The sequence below is a fragment of the Limanda limanda genome, chromosome 3 (genome assembly GCF_963576545.1).
Source record: "Limanda limanda chromosome 3, fLimLim1.1, whole genome shotgun sequence".
Taxonomy (NCBI): Eukaryota; Metazoa; Chordata; class Actinopteri; order Pleuronectiformes; family Pleuronectidae; genus Limanda; species Limanda limanda.
The window spans coordinates 20745295-20763044 of record NC_083638.1 but is presented as its reverse complement, the minus strand read 5'-3'; the positions used below and the strand labels follow the sequence as shown (position 1 = coordinate 20763044).

At 40.9% G+C, this 17750-nt stretch overlaps 1 protein-coding gene across 1 annotated transcript; it reads right to left on the bottom strand.

Moving 5' to 3' along the window:
* Positions 1-13354: 13354 nt before the first annotated feature.
* Positions 13355-16897, bottom strand: irf8 (interferon regulatory factor 8). The gene is made up of 9 exons (XM_061068200.1): positions 16847-16897; positions 16541-16728; positions 16007-16190; positions 15685-15779; positions 15409-15466; positions 15011-15058; positions 14504-14896; positions 14300-14415; positions 13355-14155 (listed from the first exon to the last, which is right to left on the bottom strand). Exons 2-9 carry the CDS (start codon positions 16709-16711, stop codon positions 13955-13957), a joined length of 1266 nt encoding a protein of 421 aa, XP_060924183.1. The 5' UTR covers positions 16712-16728; positions 16847-16897; the 3' UTR covers positions 13355-13954.
* Between the last annotated feature and the right edge of the window lie 853 nt (positions 16898-17750).

Genomic DNA, 17750 nt, shown 5'->3' with positions numbered 1-17750 from the left:
AGAGCACGGAGGATACATTTATATAACACTGCTGAGAGCTGTGGAAAAACACGATAAATTAGCTTTAACTTGGAGTCGAGTGGGGCCACCGAGGAGAAGACACTGTGGGAATCAGAATCAGAATTAAAGTGAAACTGACGACAAGGTGACAACTCCTAATATTTATAATTCAATAAAAAAACTGTTGTTAAGAAAATCATGGACCAAACAACCAAGACTTTATTTAAGAGTATGACAGAGAGCTCAAAGTTTTGATATCAGTCTGAATTTTGGAAAAATTTGAAAGAAAAGATGCACAATATATTTCTAATACTTCTCTGAGTGCAAATATAATGCAGCTTTAATAATGCATTGAAACACACAAATAATAAAAAATATTTTTAAAATGAGAAATTTCAGTGGAAAACCTGACTTTTACTTATGTTACCATGGGTACATGTTAAGTAGTTGTTGGGGATGAATGTGCACCCGGGAGAAATCTATCTTCCTGACATCCAAAATCTTCTGGGCTTTAGCGTCGCTGCTCTGATTGATCGGTTGAGTTGTAATATGCGGCTTTGCTTCATTCAGATCTCATTATTTTGGATTACATGGAAGTGTATGCACAGTGTAAACAGTCAGAGCGAAACTTCAACATCTTAACCAATGGTGGGATTTTCTAACATTTCCCAACAATAACAAATGAGTGTCGTCTGCTGGAGTGAGTGGGACCAGAAATGAACGACACTGGATGATTCAGCAAAGTGTGATCAGTCACGTAAATACCTGTTCCAGCGTAATATTCCAGTGCCTCAACCTTTTTGTTTTGTCATGATGAATCTGTGTCTGCAAATGCAGAGGTGAAGGGAAACGGAAAGAAAGAGAGAGAGAGGTGGAGTTTGCTGGATGTTATCAACATCCTGTCTGTGTGACCTGGTGCTAATGCTCATGTAAGACGGCAATCTGATGGCTCTGCTAATCCCTGTGAGACTGGAGACAGCATAGAGATCTTTCAAAGACACACACACACAGATGGAGGGAGGGAGAGAGAATGTCAGAACACTGTAGTTATATTATATTATTTCATTAAAAACAAGCTAGTAAAATGACATGATATGATACTCATATTGGTGTTTAACCACACAGGTAATTCGGTTGTGTGTGCTGTGCAGCCTATAACCCTTGAAGGGACACGTAGTTCTGTTTAGTTCTGCGTGGCAGCAGAGACGGGAACAAAACACCTCTCTTTCCAAGAAAAGTCCTCCACCCTCCACTATCTCACACACTTGCTCTGAGTAAGAGGTGTAAATAACCCAGAGGATCACTACTCCCCAGCCAAACAGATGGATGTCTCACCGTGCGTAAGGGTTAGCAGAGCGAGTGGAAAAAAGAAAAACATTGCACGCAGCCAGAGATGGAAGTCATTTCCTGAGAAAGAGAGAGAGGGAGAGGGAGAGGGAGAGAGCCCAGGAAGTCAGCTAATGTGGGAAAGGTGAGAGACGAACGAAGGTTGGGTTTAAGGTTAGATGAAGGGTTATGCATGCGCCCGGAGATGCAGTCGATGTAACTAATGATGGATGGACACCCCAGAAAAGGAAATGTAAGGTGGATTTGGTGTGTGTCTGTGTGTGTGTGTGTGTGCGTGTGTGAGAGAGAGGGGGTGTTCTTCCTGCTTTTTAAAGTCAACCTCAACAATCACATCTTAGTACTGAGAAGCATCTCCCCGCTCACATACAGTGCACACACATCACATACATATAGTATGCATGCACATAAGTGCACATAAAAAATCATACACACCATCGATACGTGAGTTTTTAACACCAAATATGAAGCATTTGAACCACAGTTAACTTTGTGTGATGCAGTAAACGTCCGTCCAGGACTGAACGTTTTACAGCGTCAGACGTGAGCAGAATTCCCAGGTGTCCAGGAATCAAGAGCTGGAATCAGTTCGCTCAAACCGCTCTTTTATTACAGGAAATCACCAGAGGAACGAGCTCCACTCTGTCTCCCTGTGAGAGGGGGGTGGGGGGGCTGTGAGAATACTTCCCCAAGATTAAGATTTTATTGTATTTGCTGATCTTAACTTCTCAAAAGGGCTTGTTAAGAGTTTGAGTTACAGTAAAAAAAAAGTTCACTTGAATATAGGGCAGCATGGGAGTTCACATTTGGCTCAGTGTGTTTTGGGGTAAAGTTATAGTGAAGAGATAACAACTTTCTACTGCCAGATTTTGTATGTGTGTGTATTTGTGTATGTTATGTACGTGTGTGTGTGTGTGGTCCTGCTGAAATGATAGATGTGCGGAGAGGGCGGAGCGAGAGGCAGGGGGCCGTAAACAGTGAGACGTGCATGTAGGAGGTCTGGGTGCAGACTGAAGCCAGAGCTGTCAGGAGCCCAGACAGAGATACAGATAGATTCCATCCCTCATACTGCCACTTGGTCTGCAGAGACGCCATAAACCCTCCCTCCACCAGCCCGCTTTAATGACCGTCCGACCAACGGATGATCAATTCACCGCAGTGCTGGGGTCACCAGCAGGCGCCAAGGTGTATCATCCACCAGAATTTATTGATACCCAGCCTCATTGTGTGTTTACTGTGTTTTTGTTATCCTTTTTTTTTTTGTTTTACAAATGAAGATCACAGATATGCCACAATCGTTATTCTTCTATACCTAATGCACTAACTGAGTCTTTTAGCTAAACAGACCCTTAATAATTAATTCCTTATAATTTTAGTTTTTTACTTCATAAGATGTTACAGCAACTAAGAGAAATACTGAGATTCAAACCTATAATTGCAGGTAAAAAATATTGATTGTTTCAAAAAATATTGATTGTTGCAAAACACTAAAAGAATGAAAATTCGGCTGAATATATTTTGTCGGTCTTCTCTTTATGTTTTAAAACTTTTTATAGAACAGTGATGCACAAGGTATATTCACTCAATCCTAGGCTTTACTTGTGATGTTTGGCTTGATAACTTATCCCCTTATAAACCACATTAAAGTTCACTAGATCGTTTTTTTTATTTATTTGGATCTGCACCAAATTACACACACTCATAAATATCAGTTCCCTAAACATGCCGGATTTATTTTGTCAAGATTATTTTCTGAGCAATCAAGTAAAATGTTGGAAAACTTCTTATCTCAAATCTTAGGCAAACAAACGCAGATGAAAACATGACCTCCTTGGTGGTTGTGATAAGTCATACCCTTAACAACATAATGAAACATAAAACTAATAGAATATACCCAACTAATCATGTAAATCAAATGCGATGAGAGAGCACAGGTAAATATGCTTTCAGAATGAGGAATCAAAACTTTTGTTCATAAGAACGACTTTTGAATTGTCATTGTTATTGGTCCATTTCTTTTGTCGGGGCATTGGAATACGGTGTCTACTGTTTATTAGGCTGCTATATGTTGTTGCAGGAACCTAATTCAGCCATGTGTAAAAGGAAACTGTAATAAAGTCCTGAAACAGACAGTAGAGAAAAGGTGGTGGGCATCGCAATTCAGTTTTTATTGTTTTAATTAAGTCTGTCTGTGAGCCTGAAGTTTGCGTGAGTATGTTTGTGATGTTTTTGTGTGTGTGTGTGTGTGTGTGTGTGCATGTGTGTGTGTGGAGGTGGAAGTCACCCCTCTTCTGACCCTCTTTGCGCCCAGAGGTCACACATTGTTCAGGAGGACGCAGACACGCACTCTGATGGATGGCCGTTAAGGCCGTTTCCCCAGGTTCAACTTTACTCGGGAAATCGTAATTCACCCCCTGGGAGAGGCTGAAGGCGGACCGGGTCCTCGTAGACGCTCCAAGCTCATTTTCTCCTGAATCCAGGATGCGATGAAGAGGCTGAGAGCTATGCTGCCTTGGCTGAGCTTCACAGAGAGTTGGAGTTCACAGTTGTCCCGTCTGCTGCACTAAGGACCAACGCCATATATTGTTAATCCAAACACACCGCTTGTTGTTTTATTCACGAACGCTCTACTTGCTCAGTCATGCACATTTACACACAGTCTTTGTCATCAGTGTGATGTCATGCACTCACTGACCCAGTGCTGAATGTTAATGTGAGTGTGTTCATGTTTTTGTAAACTTATTCAGTCTGGTCACTGGCATTTGTTGTCTCAGGATGACCACATGTAGCTATAACCTTTCTCTAGGGTTCAAGGTCAAGTGTGTTCATCATTTTTGAACCTCAATTTCACTTTGTATCTACACAGGGTTTCACAACATCAAAATTCAACTAAACAGCTCTTTTCTCGTGAAACAAGAAAAAAATCCCCTCTAGTGGAAACATGCTTGTTGATCCACAATAAGTACTCTCACATCCCCAAACTCCCCGAACTCTCTCAATTCCATGACCAAAATAACACTGTACAGCAGCTTTGACTTATTTTCTCACATTTCCATGAAGTGGACATGTGGCGTGGACATGGAGCCGAAGCCCGGCTCTGAAGAAAGTGTGATTCTTTGAAAAAAAAAGAAAGCATCATCATTGTTATGAGGCACGTCATCCATTAGTTTCCACGACTTTATTCCATAATGACATCATAGGTCACCCAGGCTACTTAATGGGGGCCAATGACCAAGACTGATGATTCCTCAGCTCGGTGCACGCCATCGCCACCCGCACTCTCTGCCAAGTATTCAATTACGGTCGGTGAGTAATTGGGTGGAGATGAGGTAGAGATCATTGTTGAACACAACATGGAAGGTCTTGGAAAAGTGTGTGACAGAGAGTGAAGGAGCGAGAGGGAGGGATGGAGGGTTGCCTGTCACGCTTTGAGCGACTCGTTGATAATAAAAAAAGACTTTCTAAACAATCCACATAAACACTCGGGCGGACGTCTGAGGAGCAGGGCCTGCCTGCCATCTGCCTGTGTGGATCATCAATTCAAGGACACGGAAAAAGACAGGAATAAACATTACAGAAAGAGTAAAGTAGTAATAAAAAATAGAAAAAGCTTTAAAGATATAGTCATTAAAAAAATATTGATATTGAAAAATCTAATTCCAAAAATTCTACTAATGCATTTTCGGGGGGGAAAATTGTTTTCAGATCCTAGCCTCAAAGGTATTTTTTCAGTTAGCGTGAAAGTATGACTGTTAAAACCTAATGTGTTTCTGTGTCAGTGTGCAGTGGTTTTATGTGGTGACTGGTTTTCAGATAAGATCAGACCTCAGTAAATGTATTCAACTCCCCGATGACTTTCCCTTAGTAATCTCCACCAGACTCTTCAGGTCTCTTTTCACAGCAACAATCTCTCAACGTATCTGTTTTTTCCTGTTTGCGTTTCCTTTGTACTCGAGCGTAATTGTGAAACTGTGAGAAAGATGCTCAATGCTCTAATACAAAGTCACTATAACCTCTTTTATTGTATCATATTCTTGAGCAACTTCTGTCGATGTTATTATCATAGCAACAGCCTCCATGCAAAGTTTAATATGCAGGGTAATTCCAAGGAAATGTCTTTAATTGTGGTGGTCACGTGTGTGTGTGTGTGTGTGTGTGTGTGTGTGTGTGTGTGTGTGTGTGTGTGTGTGTGTGTGTGTGTGTGTTCTCTCTTGGTTTTAAATGTAGCAGAAAAAAATCAAAAAAACAGTTTGGCAGCAGAGTTCAGATACGGATATGATCTGCTTCTCCAGATGGAATCTCTTGTGGAAATGAACGAATGGAATTGTCTCTGTTGAACATGGAGGTGAGCGGCAGTGTCGAGCGGACCAAGGACCTGTGTGTTATCAGTTGCACTAAGGCAGCATGGGCAAAACAAATATTAACTTTTGTTTAGGTCGACCTAAAGCAGCTCAATTTATAAGACAGTGGAAACCACAGATCTTAAACAATGTTCTGCTGATTGTGAGTCAGTGAGAAATCTTACACCTACAGATATACCACATAAAAGTCTTTGATATGATTATATAGTATGATTAGAATTTAATGATTAAAAAAAACATAATAGTTCAGTATTTACATAAACCGTGGCTTTTGCTAAATGTGGTTCAAAATATATATTCATTGCCTTTCAGCAATAATAGTCCTTGGCTGTTTTCTGCCACTAGATGGCAATACAGAGCTGTCATAGATTAGTGTGTTACGGTCTAAGTAAGTTGTCTTTCATTCAGTGCTGAGAACGTAAAGAAGAAACATGCACATACAAATTAAAATGTAGATAATATACGAAAATAAGATACATTTCAGCTCATCTACCACCGATAAGTTGTTTCCTCTTTTTCATCAGTTTCACTATCTTCTTCTCAGGCCCTTCAGCCCTCTTATGACATGAGCTTAGGTTTTTGTCCTAAATTACATAATTAGGATTTTCCCCCACGCTCTTTCTATTGATGTGACCTGTAAACTTGCAAGCCATCATGGTAATACAGGATCTGCTTCAGTGGTTGTCTGTACATGGTTCACGAACATGCAAAACCTGTGACAAAAATACACTTGAACCTCTCATCAGATTTCTGCTTTTAAACATGCAAATTATTTGCAATGTCTCTTGTCTGCTGGACTTAGTTTGAAGTTTCCCTTCACTGATCAGAGTTTTATTGATATTGTGATAAACCTTTCATGTTCATCAATGTGCAGCCTACAAATTCATTATGAGACAAACAAACCACTGAGACATGAACTAAACAGATTCTCTGTGTGAATTATACCGGCTCTGCAGTAACAGGTAATTCCACTCGGTTATAGGATGGTCACGTCTGGAATCTGGTTATTCAAAGGAGGAAGTATGTACTGTCACTGTACTTTCTACTGAAGCATGTGGTCGACAGACAGCTTGGCCCATAGGCTCCTTCAGCTGCACTCGAACCATTTTAGAGCAACTTTAAATAATCTCCACCCCAGCAGCACCTGCTGTCTGGCCAGTGTGTGGCCTCTTCCTCAAACAAATGTTTTGTCATCATCGTGACTTATACAGTCGGTTAAACGGTATAGTTGGAAACAAGATTTTGTTCCTCAATCAATAATGGAGAAATACGTCATCAACAAAAACTAATGCCAAAATACAATTCAGATTGTTAAGGAAGAGTGTGTGCAATGTGTTTTCTGCTTGGCCTCAAAAAATTATAGGATCATACAACACAAGTGGTATTGGAATGGAGTGTATAAGCACTTTCCATATTTCTGTCACTTTTCAATATGTGTCGAGAGAGCTGTAATGCTGCTTCTCAGGTAACACATCTATCGCCTCTCTGGCTGCCCACATCCCGTCACCTCAGTGCTTTGCATGTACAAACAAACACACACACACACACACACACACACACACACACACACACACACACACACACACACGCAGAGCGAGCACTGAGCTGTGATCTGTCAATACATGCTCTCATGTTCCCCTGGCACCGGATCCCAAGGGACTGTCACCCCACCCTGGCCTTCCCCTCCACCCTGGGCATCCATCACCACCCTTTTATAAGTTTTGTTTTACTCAAATATGAAACAGAATCCTACCATGCATAGGTTTAATTTATAGCTCACTAACTTGTAGCATAATAATTATCTGCCTGTCAATCCTTGAATTGTAAATACTGGGATGTTTTTATCAGTTTTTTACTAATTCTAACTCACATTTCACGATCCGTACTTCACTTTTGCAAAAACTCTTCACACTCTTCTTCCATATTTTAAAATCAGCACTTGCACCAGAGTTTCTCTTCCAACAAAAAAACAGTGTCATTCTTTACACTTTTACCTAAAACCATTAATGACAGATGGAATCACAGCAATTTTACATTGATAACATATTTTATTTCTTCACTGTTTCTATCTGGTAAAATTTAAAAGCAACATTAAGGTTGACATGTCTTTATGTTGCTGTGGAATGGAGAGTAAGGTGAAAAGTCACAATATTCTTAGATTAGCTGCAAATCTCTCTGTGGCTGGTAGATGTTAGTAAAACACTTCATTGTCTAATAGATTTACAAAATGTTCAGCCTGTATGTTTCCTCTGTAGCAGAATGTAGCAAATCGAATCAGTCTGACAGTAATCAGTAATGTTTTGGGGTTTTTAACTTAAATGTAAATACACAGAGTTTTGATTGTGGCTGCATTTCGAAATCAGGTTATGAATGAGAGTAGTTTTAATTTTAAGTCATAGCTTCGAAAAGTGAGTTTTGTCCACACTGCTGTTGTACTGACTTTGTGGATAGTTTTGAAAACGTTAACTCGTTACTCAGGACAGAGAGATGTGTGTTGACAGTTGTTTGGAAAAAAAAAAAAGATGAAGGTAGCTGTGTTTCCTGCGATCTAAAACTTTCAAAGCACTGAAATATAATGTTTTATTTCATTCTCCTCTCACCACAGCCGGGTGGATTCCCTCCCATTCATGTTTAACTCCCATACACCAAAGTTTACAAATGGTTTGAACCGTTCACATGTTTTTCACAGCGGGTCTGTGTGAACGACTGTTCCTCTTTTCAGGGGAGAAGTTGTGTGCTGGATCATCTTCCTTGGCTCCTTCCTGTGTTTCCTGTCCAGAGACAGATCAGGCGGTCAGGGATCACCAACGAGTGCCGCAACCAGGACACAGACTGATGCAACTCTCCTTTCTCCCTTTCCCTCATTCAGATACAACATATACTGCAATAAACACTGTCCCCTTTCTGTTAAGAAACTTAGTCCAGGCCTGTGGACACGTTCACTGTTGCAATGGAGATCAAAAAGTAGTTTATTCCTCCATTATAACTTTACCTGTTAACTGATTTGACAGAGGTTAATTTTGAACATGATAATGTGAACTGTTGACGTAGATCACCACCAGATCAGTCACATGTGATGAAAGGCTTATCGGAAAAATTCTGCTTTTATTTTGTTGTAATTTTGTGCCGGGACAATTGCCTCATCTAATAAATAGAAAAGTAAAGACATTGATTTAATCATTTTCAGGTTACAAGACACAATTTGTTTCACAGAAAAGTCTAAAGAGTTGACAGGTTGTGGAAAGAACAACATTTCTTTCGACAACCTGTCTTCTTGTCTTTAACACACAAATTGTTTTAAAACTTAAAGTAGTCATCTCTAAAGTCACGACATTTGTTGATCATGGTTCGACAAAATGAACAGTTAAACCTGAGGAGGAGCTCCGTAGGTGCGAGGCCTCAGGGACGTGTAGTTTGAAGGACATGAACTGATACTGATTAGAGGATCTGAGCCTTGATCCGTGGCTACCGTAGTGTGTGTGTGCATGTGTGTGCACAACATGTGTGGTTAAGCGGCTTTCTCCCTGCATCCCATGATGTGGCCCCCAGCGTCCACCTGTCTCTTCTCTGACAGTGTCCTCAGTGCTCTCCCAGTTCCTCTCTGGATGACTATTTTCATCTCAGCCGCTCTGATTCTAAACCATCAATTTCCCCAGAGACACCACCAACGCCTTTAACGCCACTGCTCGTAGAACACAACCTGCTCAGGGCAAATCACGTCTTTCCACCCGAGGGTTGTTTGCATGTGTTTTGTCCAACTTAATTGTGCATGTAAATGTTTGTTTGTCTCTGATTGTTAGTCCTGTGATTCGCAGGCAACCTGACCTGGGTGCAACCCGCCTCTCGCCCAATGTTGGCTGGGATTGGTCCCAGTCTCTGCCCGCGACTCTCAAAAGATAAAGGTTAAAGGTTGTGGATCTCTTACTGACCTGGCACGTCCTTGATGACTGTGTTTGTATGAATGTAGGCCTCATCGTGTGTGTGTGTGTGTGTGTGTGTGTGTGTGTGTGTGTGTGTGTGTGTGTGTGTGTGTGTGTGTGTGTGTGTGTGTGTGTGTGTGTCGAACGTCTTTCGTTAGTTCCGAAGGCCAACTTTGGTCCAACACCATCATTGTGAGGACATTTTGCTGGTCTTCACTTTTTCAATGGGCTGTTTGAGGGTTAAGACTTGATTTTGGGGTTAAGGTGAGAATTAGGTCATGGTAAGGGTTAGGGTTAGGGGCTAGGGAAAGCATTATGTCAATGAATGTGTGTTTCTGTACTAACTATGTGAGGACCGTTTTAAGAAACTACAGAGTGAGGACATTTTGGCCGGCATTCCTTTTCAATGGTCTGTTTCAGGATTAATACTTAGTTTAAGGCTTAGGTTTAGAGTTAGTTCAGGTTTAGGGTGAGTCATTTAGTTTGGATGGTTACGGTTAGGGAATGTATAATGTCAATGAGTGTCCTCACTAAGATAGAAGTACAAACATGTGTATATGTGTGTGTGGGGGAGGGGGTGTTTGGGTGTTTTTTTTCATTTTGCAGTGGAAAGCAACAGCATAACTGAAAGGTCAGTGCTGAGCAAACAGCCAAACTATTAAGAGGAGTGAGGAGTCAGCAGTACATACAAATCAAGAGACAAAAAAGTAATTCCTTTTAAACTTCAAGGAAAAGCTTTCAATTTGCAGTTATTCCTCTTTTGCTTAATTTCCTTGAAGCGCTGCTATTTCACGAAACACATGCTTCTTCTTTTAAATGTCTGTGGGTGAACATTGTCGATGGAAATGTTATGGAGAAGATGGCCATGGTTCCGTGTGTTGGCAACATCAGTTGTGTTTGTCACTTGTCTCTAATGGGTAATTGTGGGAAACCTCAGACGCCCACAAAGAGATTTTGCAATACAAAGAGAACCGGAGTGCAGACATTGAAAATGTGAGAAGAAAAGACATGGCGTCGGCAAAAACTGCACACGAGCCTGTGTCTCCTTCTCCTCCAGTCACACGTCCTGCCCAGGAGAGGAGACAAAATCAAAACCTGTACAGAAGTTCAACAGTACAGTATTTTGAAAAGTTTATCTTTTTACAGCTTTAGTAAAAGAATAGGAATGTTTACAAGAAACACAATATCAGAAGTAAAAGTAGTCTTTGTGAAAAAAAAGGGCTTCTTCCTCCATCAGCATCCCAGATCTGTTTACTCACATATCACAGTGAGGGATCCAGGGTTATAACTGAGAGAGGTACAGTATTTTAACTATCAACATCATATTTCTGTATTTTGCTGAAAATATGAACTATTTGAGTGTCTTTCATGTCAAACCCTAACCCTAGATTACATGGCTGAAGCTGTTTTTTTTATATTTTTCTTTTTGTGATAGAGAAGAGTAGAAATGTTGTCCCCCACAATGAGAATATACAATGGTTTGAACCTGCAGAAAAATAACGTTGGATGTTAATCTATATTGTTAAAAACCCAAAGGAAATAGCCCAAACCAACAATATATTATTACATGTCTCAAAAATGTCCTTCCCTGTCTGTGGTTCTCAGCGGCAAACTCATTCTTATATTTAAAACACTTCTACAATAATAGACTTGGATTTTACAAAAAAAGTTAAATGATATATTAAAATATACTTCAGTTTTTAAGTCAATATTTCTCAAACAAGAGTAAATAGTACAGTTGTTGGAAACTATTTTCTACAGCTGATTCCGACAATATGATAAAACAGTAAAGTAAATCATTAGTCTCCCAGATGTGTTGAAAGTGGAACTCAAAACGGCAAAGTAAAATAATCATTAGGGTTAGGGTTAGAAAATTTCAAAACAGATTTTAAATATTTAAATTCCACTTTATTATTTACCCGTTTAAACTTTGGCAAGCATGATAGGACAAAACGAACAACATTTGTGTTTGTTTTTCTTGTTTTGAGGTTTGCCTTTATTCAAACCAACATGAGACCAAACCTTATGCAAGCCTGTGATTCCTCATTCACACGTACAGTATATGCATCCTTGATGTATATTCTGTATGTATAAATACATGACGTTTATCCATTCTCAGGCATATTTGAGAAGTGGGGGTAGAGTCAGTTTCCTGTGACAGTTTTTGAAGTAAGTTCCTGTTCTGTGGAACTTAGAACTCCCCCATATAGATAACCACATACACACACCTGTACACGCACACACACACACACACACACACACGCACACACACACACACACACACACACACACACAAACACACCTGTGGTTTTATTCAGTGAACCATTCATGTAAATATTAATTTAGAATAATTTGAGTAAGCGATTTTATCAATTACTGTCATATGAGGAGCACATGACTTATTTAACTATACAGTATTTGTATGAGTCATTAAAACTTTCGCATTGGGGAAAAACACAACAACACATTGAGCAGCCAAACATTTTCTCAAAAATATTGAATGCATTTATTTGGGCAAAATTTTTCTTTTCTGTCTGTTTTTATAAATCTTTTGTGGAAATTTTAACCATTAAATGTGATCTAGAACTAGACCTTTATTAGTGATACAAGTATAGTATGTGTGGAAGTATTTACAATAGCCATTGAAAATATGTGTGTTTTGTATTGGGGAACTGAAATCGAATCTTTGTGTGTGTGTGTGTGTGTGTGTGTGTGCGTGTGTGTGTCTGTGTGTAAGTGTGTGTGCTTGTTTGTGTGTGTGTGTGTGTGTGGTGTGTGCTTGTTTGTGTGTGTGTATGTGTGTGGGTGTGTGTATGTCTGTGTGTGTGTGTGTGTGTGTGTGTGACTGTGTGTGCGAGTGTGTGTGACTGTGTGTGTGTGGTCCAGGTATTTCTCAGGTACAACGGTTTCACTACATAATTACAGGATTACTCAGTAGTCAAATGAGCAGTTCTTACTACAGTGTGACATTGCATTACATCACGTTGTGTGTTTGCAGGGCCTCATATGGTGACACTGTCCCGGCTGGAAGATATATTCTATTGTAAGAAGTTGTTGACATCTACTGAGAATTGTTTATTGATTCTAAATGGTTCTCATTCATGCTGCATTACCCTGTTGATTTCAACCCATGCTTTTAACTCAGCAGCCACATGAGACATCAGAGATGATGAAGACTAAGAGATGTCATCGTCTCATCTGACTCATTCAATCATTCACTGGAGTGATGGTGAGGGGCTTGTCCGAGAGTTTCCTTGTCTCGGGAAGCCAAGATCCTTCTTTTAGTTTCATACATTGTTTTAGTTTCATCATTCCTACACTGGAGTAATTTATAGTGTTCAGTCTGGGTGGTGGAGCAGTTCCCTCTAAACAACTTTGCTATTGCCATTGAAGTGACAGAACCAGTGTGCTCCTTTTTCAAGATGTTCCTGACGGTTTTCTTTTTCTATTAATATTTTCTATTAAGCCTTTGCTAAATCTTTTATCAAAGACAATATGAAATGTTAAGTTCATATAATAATATTTTATATATACAGAATTTACCAGGATTCCTAATGAACTGGATGGCAGTATAATATTTTGTGTAGTTATGTTGCTACAGTTTAAGTCCAGGTTCATAGCTCTACACATTGATTGTAATGCTGTGTTGATGAATGAAATGGCAATGGTGTGATTTAGAAAAAGATTACATAATAAAAATATACATATGATTATACAAAGACAAACACATTCAGTTCAATAAAAACTGTTTAATTTGAAATGGAGTTCATAAAAAATAAAGTAAAATTAGGATCACATAAAACAGTCAGATAGTAAAACCTATCCTCAATATGATCTCACATTGCATCTAAAATGCTTTGCAGTTTTTTATCAATGTACATAAAGATTTATTATCTACTTAAAAAATGAAAATAGAAAAATATCAGACACAAATGTCCATTTGTTCGGTTCATCCAAATGGTTGCACCATAGAGGACATGACTCAGCTGCGAAAACAGCAAAAAGGATAATGACATGAGTTGACATTAAAATGCTGTTTAGAGAACATACGATTGTTTTGAGGCTTTCAGTAAAAGATATCAAAGATTTCTTAATACAATCGACAAAATGAATCTGTTGAATTAATCCAGCAGGTGAGTTTTGTGTAATTTCTGAAGACTGTACAAATATCAACCTTACTTCTATACTTATATTAGGGACATCCTAATATTGAGCTTTGCCGCACTTGTCACTTGCACTGTCAGGAAAACAATAACTGTCCCTAACATGTGATGGATTTTGCCTGGTACATGCTGAAGAGCTCCAGTCAGGCGTGTGACTGCTCACAGCTCAGGCAGTGATTGGCATGTTCTCCCTGTTGTAGCAGGCCGGTCTCTGGGGTCCACTGTAGCTGCACAGGTCCTGATAGATGTGAGCCATTTGCTCATTGGTCGCAGCATCAGACAGGTCCAGGTTTGGGTTGTTGCAGTAAGGCTGTGGGCGACGCATGTTCACGGCCTCCAGCAGGTGCTGGCAGTTCACCGCAGTGATCTGCAACGGGAGAGAAGACACAGAGGTGTGCGCTGTGAGAAGGTGTCGAGACTCCAATATGCAGCTGGAAGAAAATTCATTCCTACTTTGCTCATTTTCTCAATTGTTTGAGTGAGACGCGTGTTACGTCTTGACTGGTCTTACCTGCACAATGAGCAGTTTGCTTTTGGCATTGTTGAGATTGTGGAGCTCTTCTCCAAAACACAGAGTCACTGTCGGATCAGGAGCAGGAATCTGACCCTCCTGGTACAGCTGTACAGCTGGAACACACAGTGCACGTAAACAGTTAGTGGTCAGACCATACATTGATTTAGAGTCTTACAAGCTTTCAAATAATTCAATATTTACCTTGAAGAAACCTTCCTGTGTCGAATATCTTGACTACAGCATCCCTCTCGAGTTTACAGGGCACTGAGCTGTACGGCGAGCCCACCTCTCCCAGCCCGCTCCAGAAGACTCGGCTCTGGCACAGCCTCTTGATGAAGATGCCCTCTTGGTTGGAACGGACCAGCACACCTCTCTCCACGTGGCCCAGGAGCTTGCATGTCACGTGGCGCTGCCGGTCGTACTCGATGTGCTCAGCAGGGGGAAAGTGAACATTCTGCATGCTGTCTGAACTGTAGAGGCTGCCGCGGCCCAGGTGCTGCTGTGGAGAGATCCTGCAGCCTTCGGGGTGAGTTACCAGTGTGTTCTGCATCGGTTTCCCTCCATAGTAGAAACTGATCATCATTTGGGAGAACGCTGGAGAGGAGAACATGTAAAAGATGTAAGGTTAGGCCTGTTGCACTCCAATTTTTTTTATTATTATTACTATCAATACTTAATCGTGGATCTGATCTAATACATAACACATACCTGAGCTGACAATACTCGGTGGCAAAGGGTCCTGGTGCAGTGGGAAAGCTGTGAATTGAAGAGAGGAAGACATGACTTAAGAACCTTTTTTAGCACAGTGGACACAACCACAGTGTCATGTCATTACTCTGCTGCATCATCAGAAATAATGTTTCTCTCCCAAAGAAATAATCGCCACAGTCAGCAAACCTCAACAGGATGTTAGTCAATCCTTCCATTGCAGAATTTAACAGACAAGCAAACAACCTCTATTTAGCACCACAGCCAACACTGAGCTTTCCACTGTGGTTACTTTCAAACACATTAAAGCACAAATCTCACAAAGACGGAACTAAGAGTCGTGCTTGAGAGAGGATACCAAAGGCGGAGATGAGTGGATAGGAAACAAGCTGCATTACCATTGATGCTGCCTTGGGACCAGTACTCTGGACTGGCCTGGATGTTACAGCCTTCGTCCTGTAAAATACAACAACACAAAAAGATGTCAACAAAGCCCCTTTCTGCATTTCATAGCTGTGGAGATGAAGTGGGTGGTAGTGGAGGAGGCAGCGGAGTGTGATCACATAAAAAGAGTAACACTGAGGTGAAGGGCAATAAAGGCAAAGTGCATCTAAAGTGAAAGAGTGCAGCAGGATTGAGGTAAAGTTCACGTTTGAAGTGATAAGCCGCCTCACCTCTTTTATGAGCTCCTCTATTTCTGCAGGGCTGCAGTCAGTCAGATCACCAGAGCTCGTGGGAGCTGCCATGGCCATCACCGAGTTTTTACCTTCTGTGGGCGATAGAATTACTCACTGTTATTTCTTCTCACGGTTCAAACAGGTTTTAGCTGCTGCACTGTTCTTGATGATCCACAGTTTTCTCATGATGAGTCACAGAAGAGCAATGCTGGCTCTCAAGACACCAGTTGTTCAAATGTCAAAGGAAATTATCAATCGAGACAGGATTTGGATTTTTACTCAAAGTGAACACGAGAGCCACAAAAACAGAAACACTCACGCTTCTGCTCTTCCTCGGGTACGATGCGGTAAACTTTATAAGGCTCGGAGATGTCGAGCTGAGACCTTTCTGTCACCTCCTCAAAGTCAGGACTTTTGTTGAGCGCACAGCGGAGTCTGGTCTTCCATGTTGCAGGCTCGGCCTTGTCGCCCTCCTTAAACTTGCCTTTAAACACAGCCCAGGCCTGTGGAGTGGGGGGGGAAAGGATTCACATATATTAAGGATAGTTTTGTGAGTAAGAAAGAAAGAAAGAAAGAAAAAAAGAAAGAAAGAAAGAAAGAAAGTCGGACTTTCTGTGAATTTTTTTCAAATTTATTGGCAAAATGTATTGTTTTTGAAAGTAACTACAACTTTATTACTGTATTAAAATTAGGTCGATTTATCAATTATTATAGACCATTTACAGATATGTCTTATACTTAGGACAAATCCAACAATCACAGTTAAAGGTCCGTACTCTCCTTGGACCACAGAAGCAGCAGACTTAAAGAGGTGAGATCCACCATGGAAGTACAATCAATCGAGATGTCAAACCTTGAAGATGGATGCGTCCACTTCTTGGTTGTAATCCTGTTTCCCGGCATGTTTCCATGGGATCCGGAACATAGTGTGGCTGTCGTCCTCCCACTGTAGCCCAAAGTACTGACCACTGTGGATCTGCTCCACCAGCCACTGCTTCAGCCTCCGGCCTCCAGTATTGGACATCTTGATGTTTTTGGAATCTGTATAATAATAATCAGTATAAGCACCTTAATGAGGATGAATTACATTAACTTTTCAGATCTTATAATAATGAATATTCAGTCAATGTAAAACACAAGTAGTGTCACTGATAAATACCTGAGCTGGCGTCTCTCTGTGTGAGTGTGTGTGTGTTATCCTGACGTGTTGACAGATGTCCACAGAGTTTATTGTGCCCCGGGTTGATGAATGAAATATCTGAGCGGTGATTCGCCAGCGACACCGTCCCTCTGACCAATGGAGCGCGCTGAAGCGTCGTGACAGCCCCGCCCCCTCCGGATGTGATGTTCTCCTAAGTCTGAGCGTTTACAAGAAATGGTCTGATGGAAGCGATGGTTGTAAAGTCTCTGCCCACGCTGCGGAGACGTGGGGGGGGGGGGGGGGGCTGAAAACGCAAGTCACAAGTTACCCTGAGCTCCACGTGTGTGTGTGGGGGATTTCTGCGCCCACTCAGCCCACTCGCGTCACTGAGATGGTGCTGTGCAGGTGGAGCAGGACCAGTGTGTGTGTGTGTGTGAGGGTGGAGGAGCTCCATCACACCCGATCATCGTGTCCCTGACTACATGTGTTTATTACATGTTTATTATCGGATCTTAATAATAGTTCAGATCCATGTGGTGACCAATACCTTATGTCAGGAGAGAGAGGGGACTTTCATTTTCTATCCACCTTCCTTATCGGTGTTTACTCGAGTTTCGTGGTCATATAAATGAATACATCGACATTACAGTTATTAGTCAGGGTCCTCCTCGTTATTCTAGCCTTTCACTTTATCCACCATAATGTCAAAGTGTGACGGCCTGTTGGAGCTGACAAGAGTTAGTTCATTTATAACTCAAATGTCAGTTTTCATTTATTAATGTCAAACCTTCCCACTTGTGCTCAGGGGACCTATTGTTTGAATTCGTTTTATGTGAGAGTAATTTGACAATTGAGGGTTATTTACAAAACAACAAATTGAACACATCAGCTTGAGGCTTCTTAATTTACTGACAAAATAGAG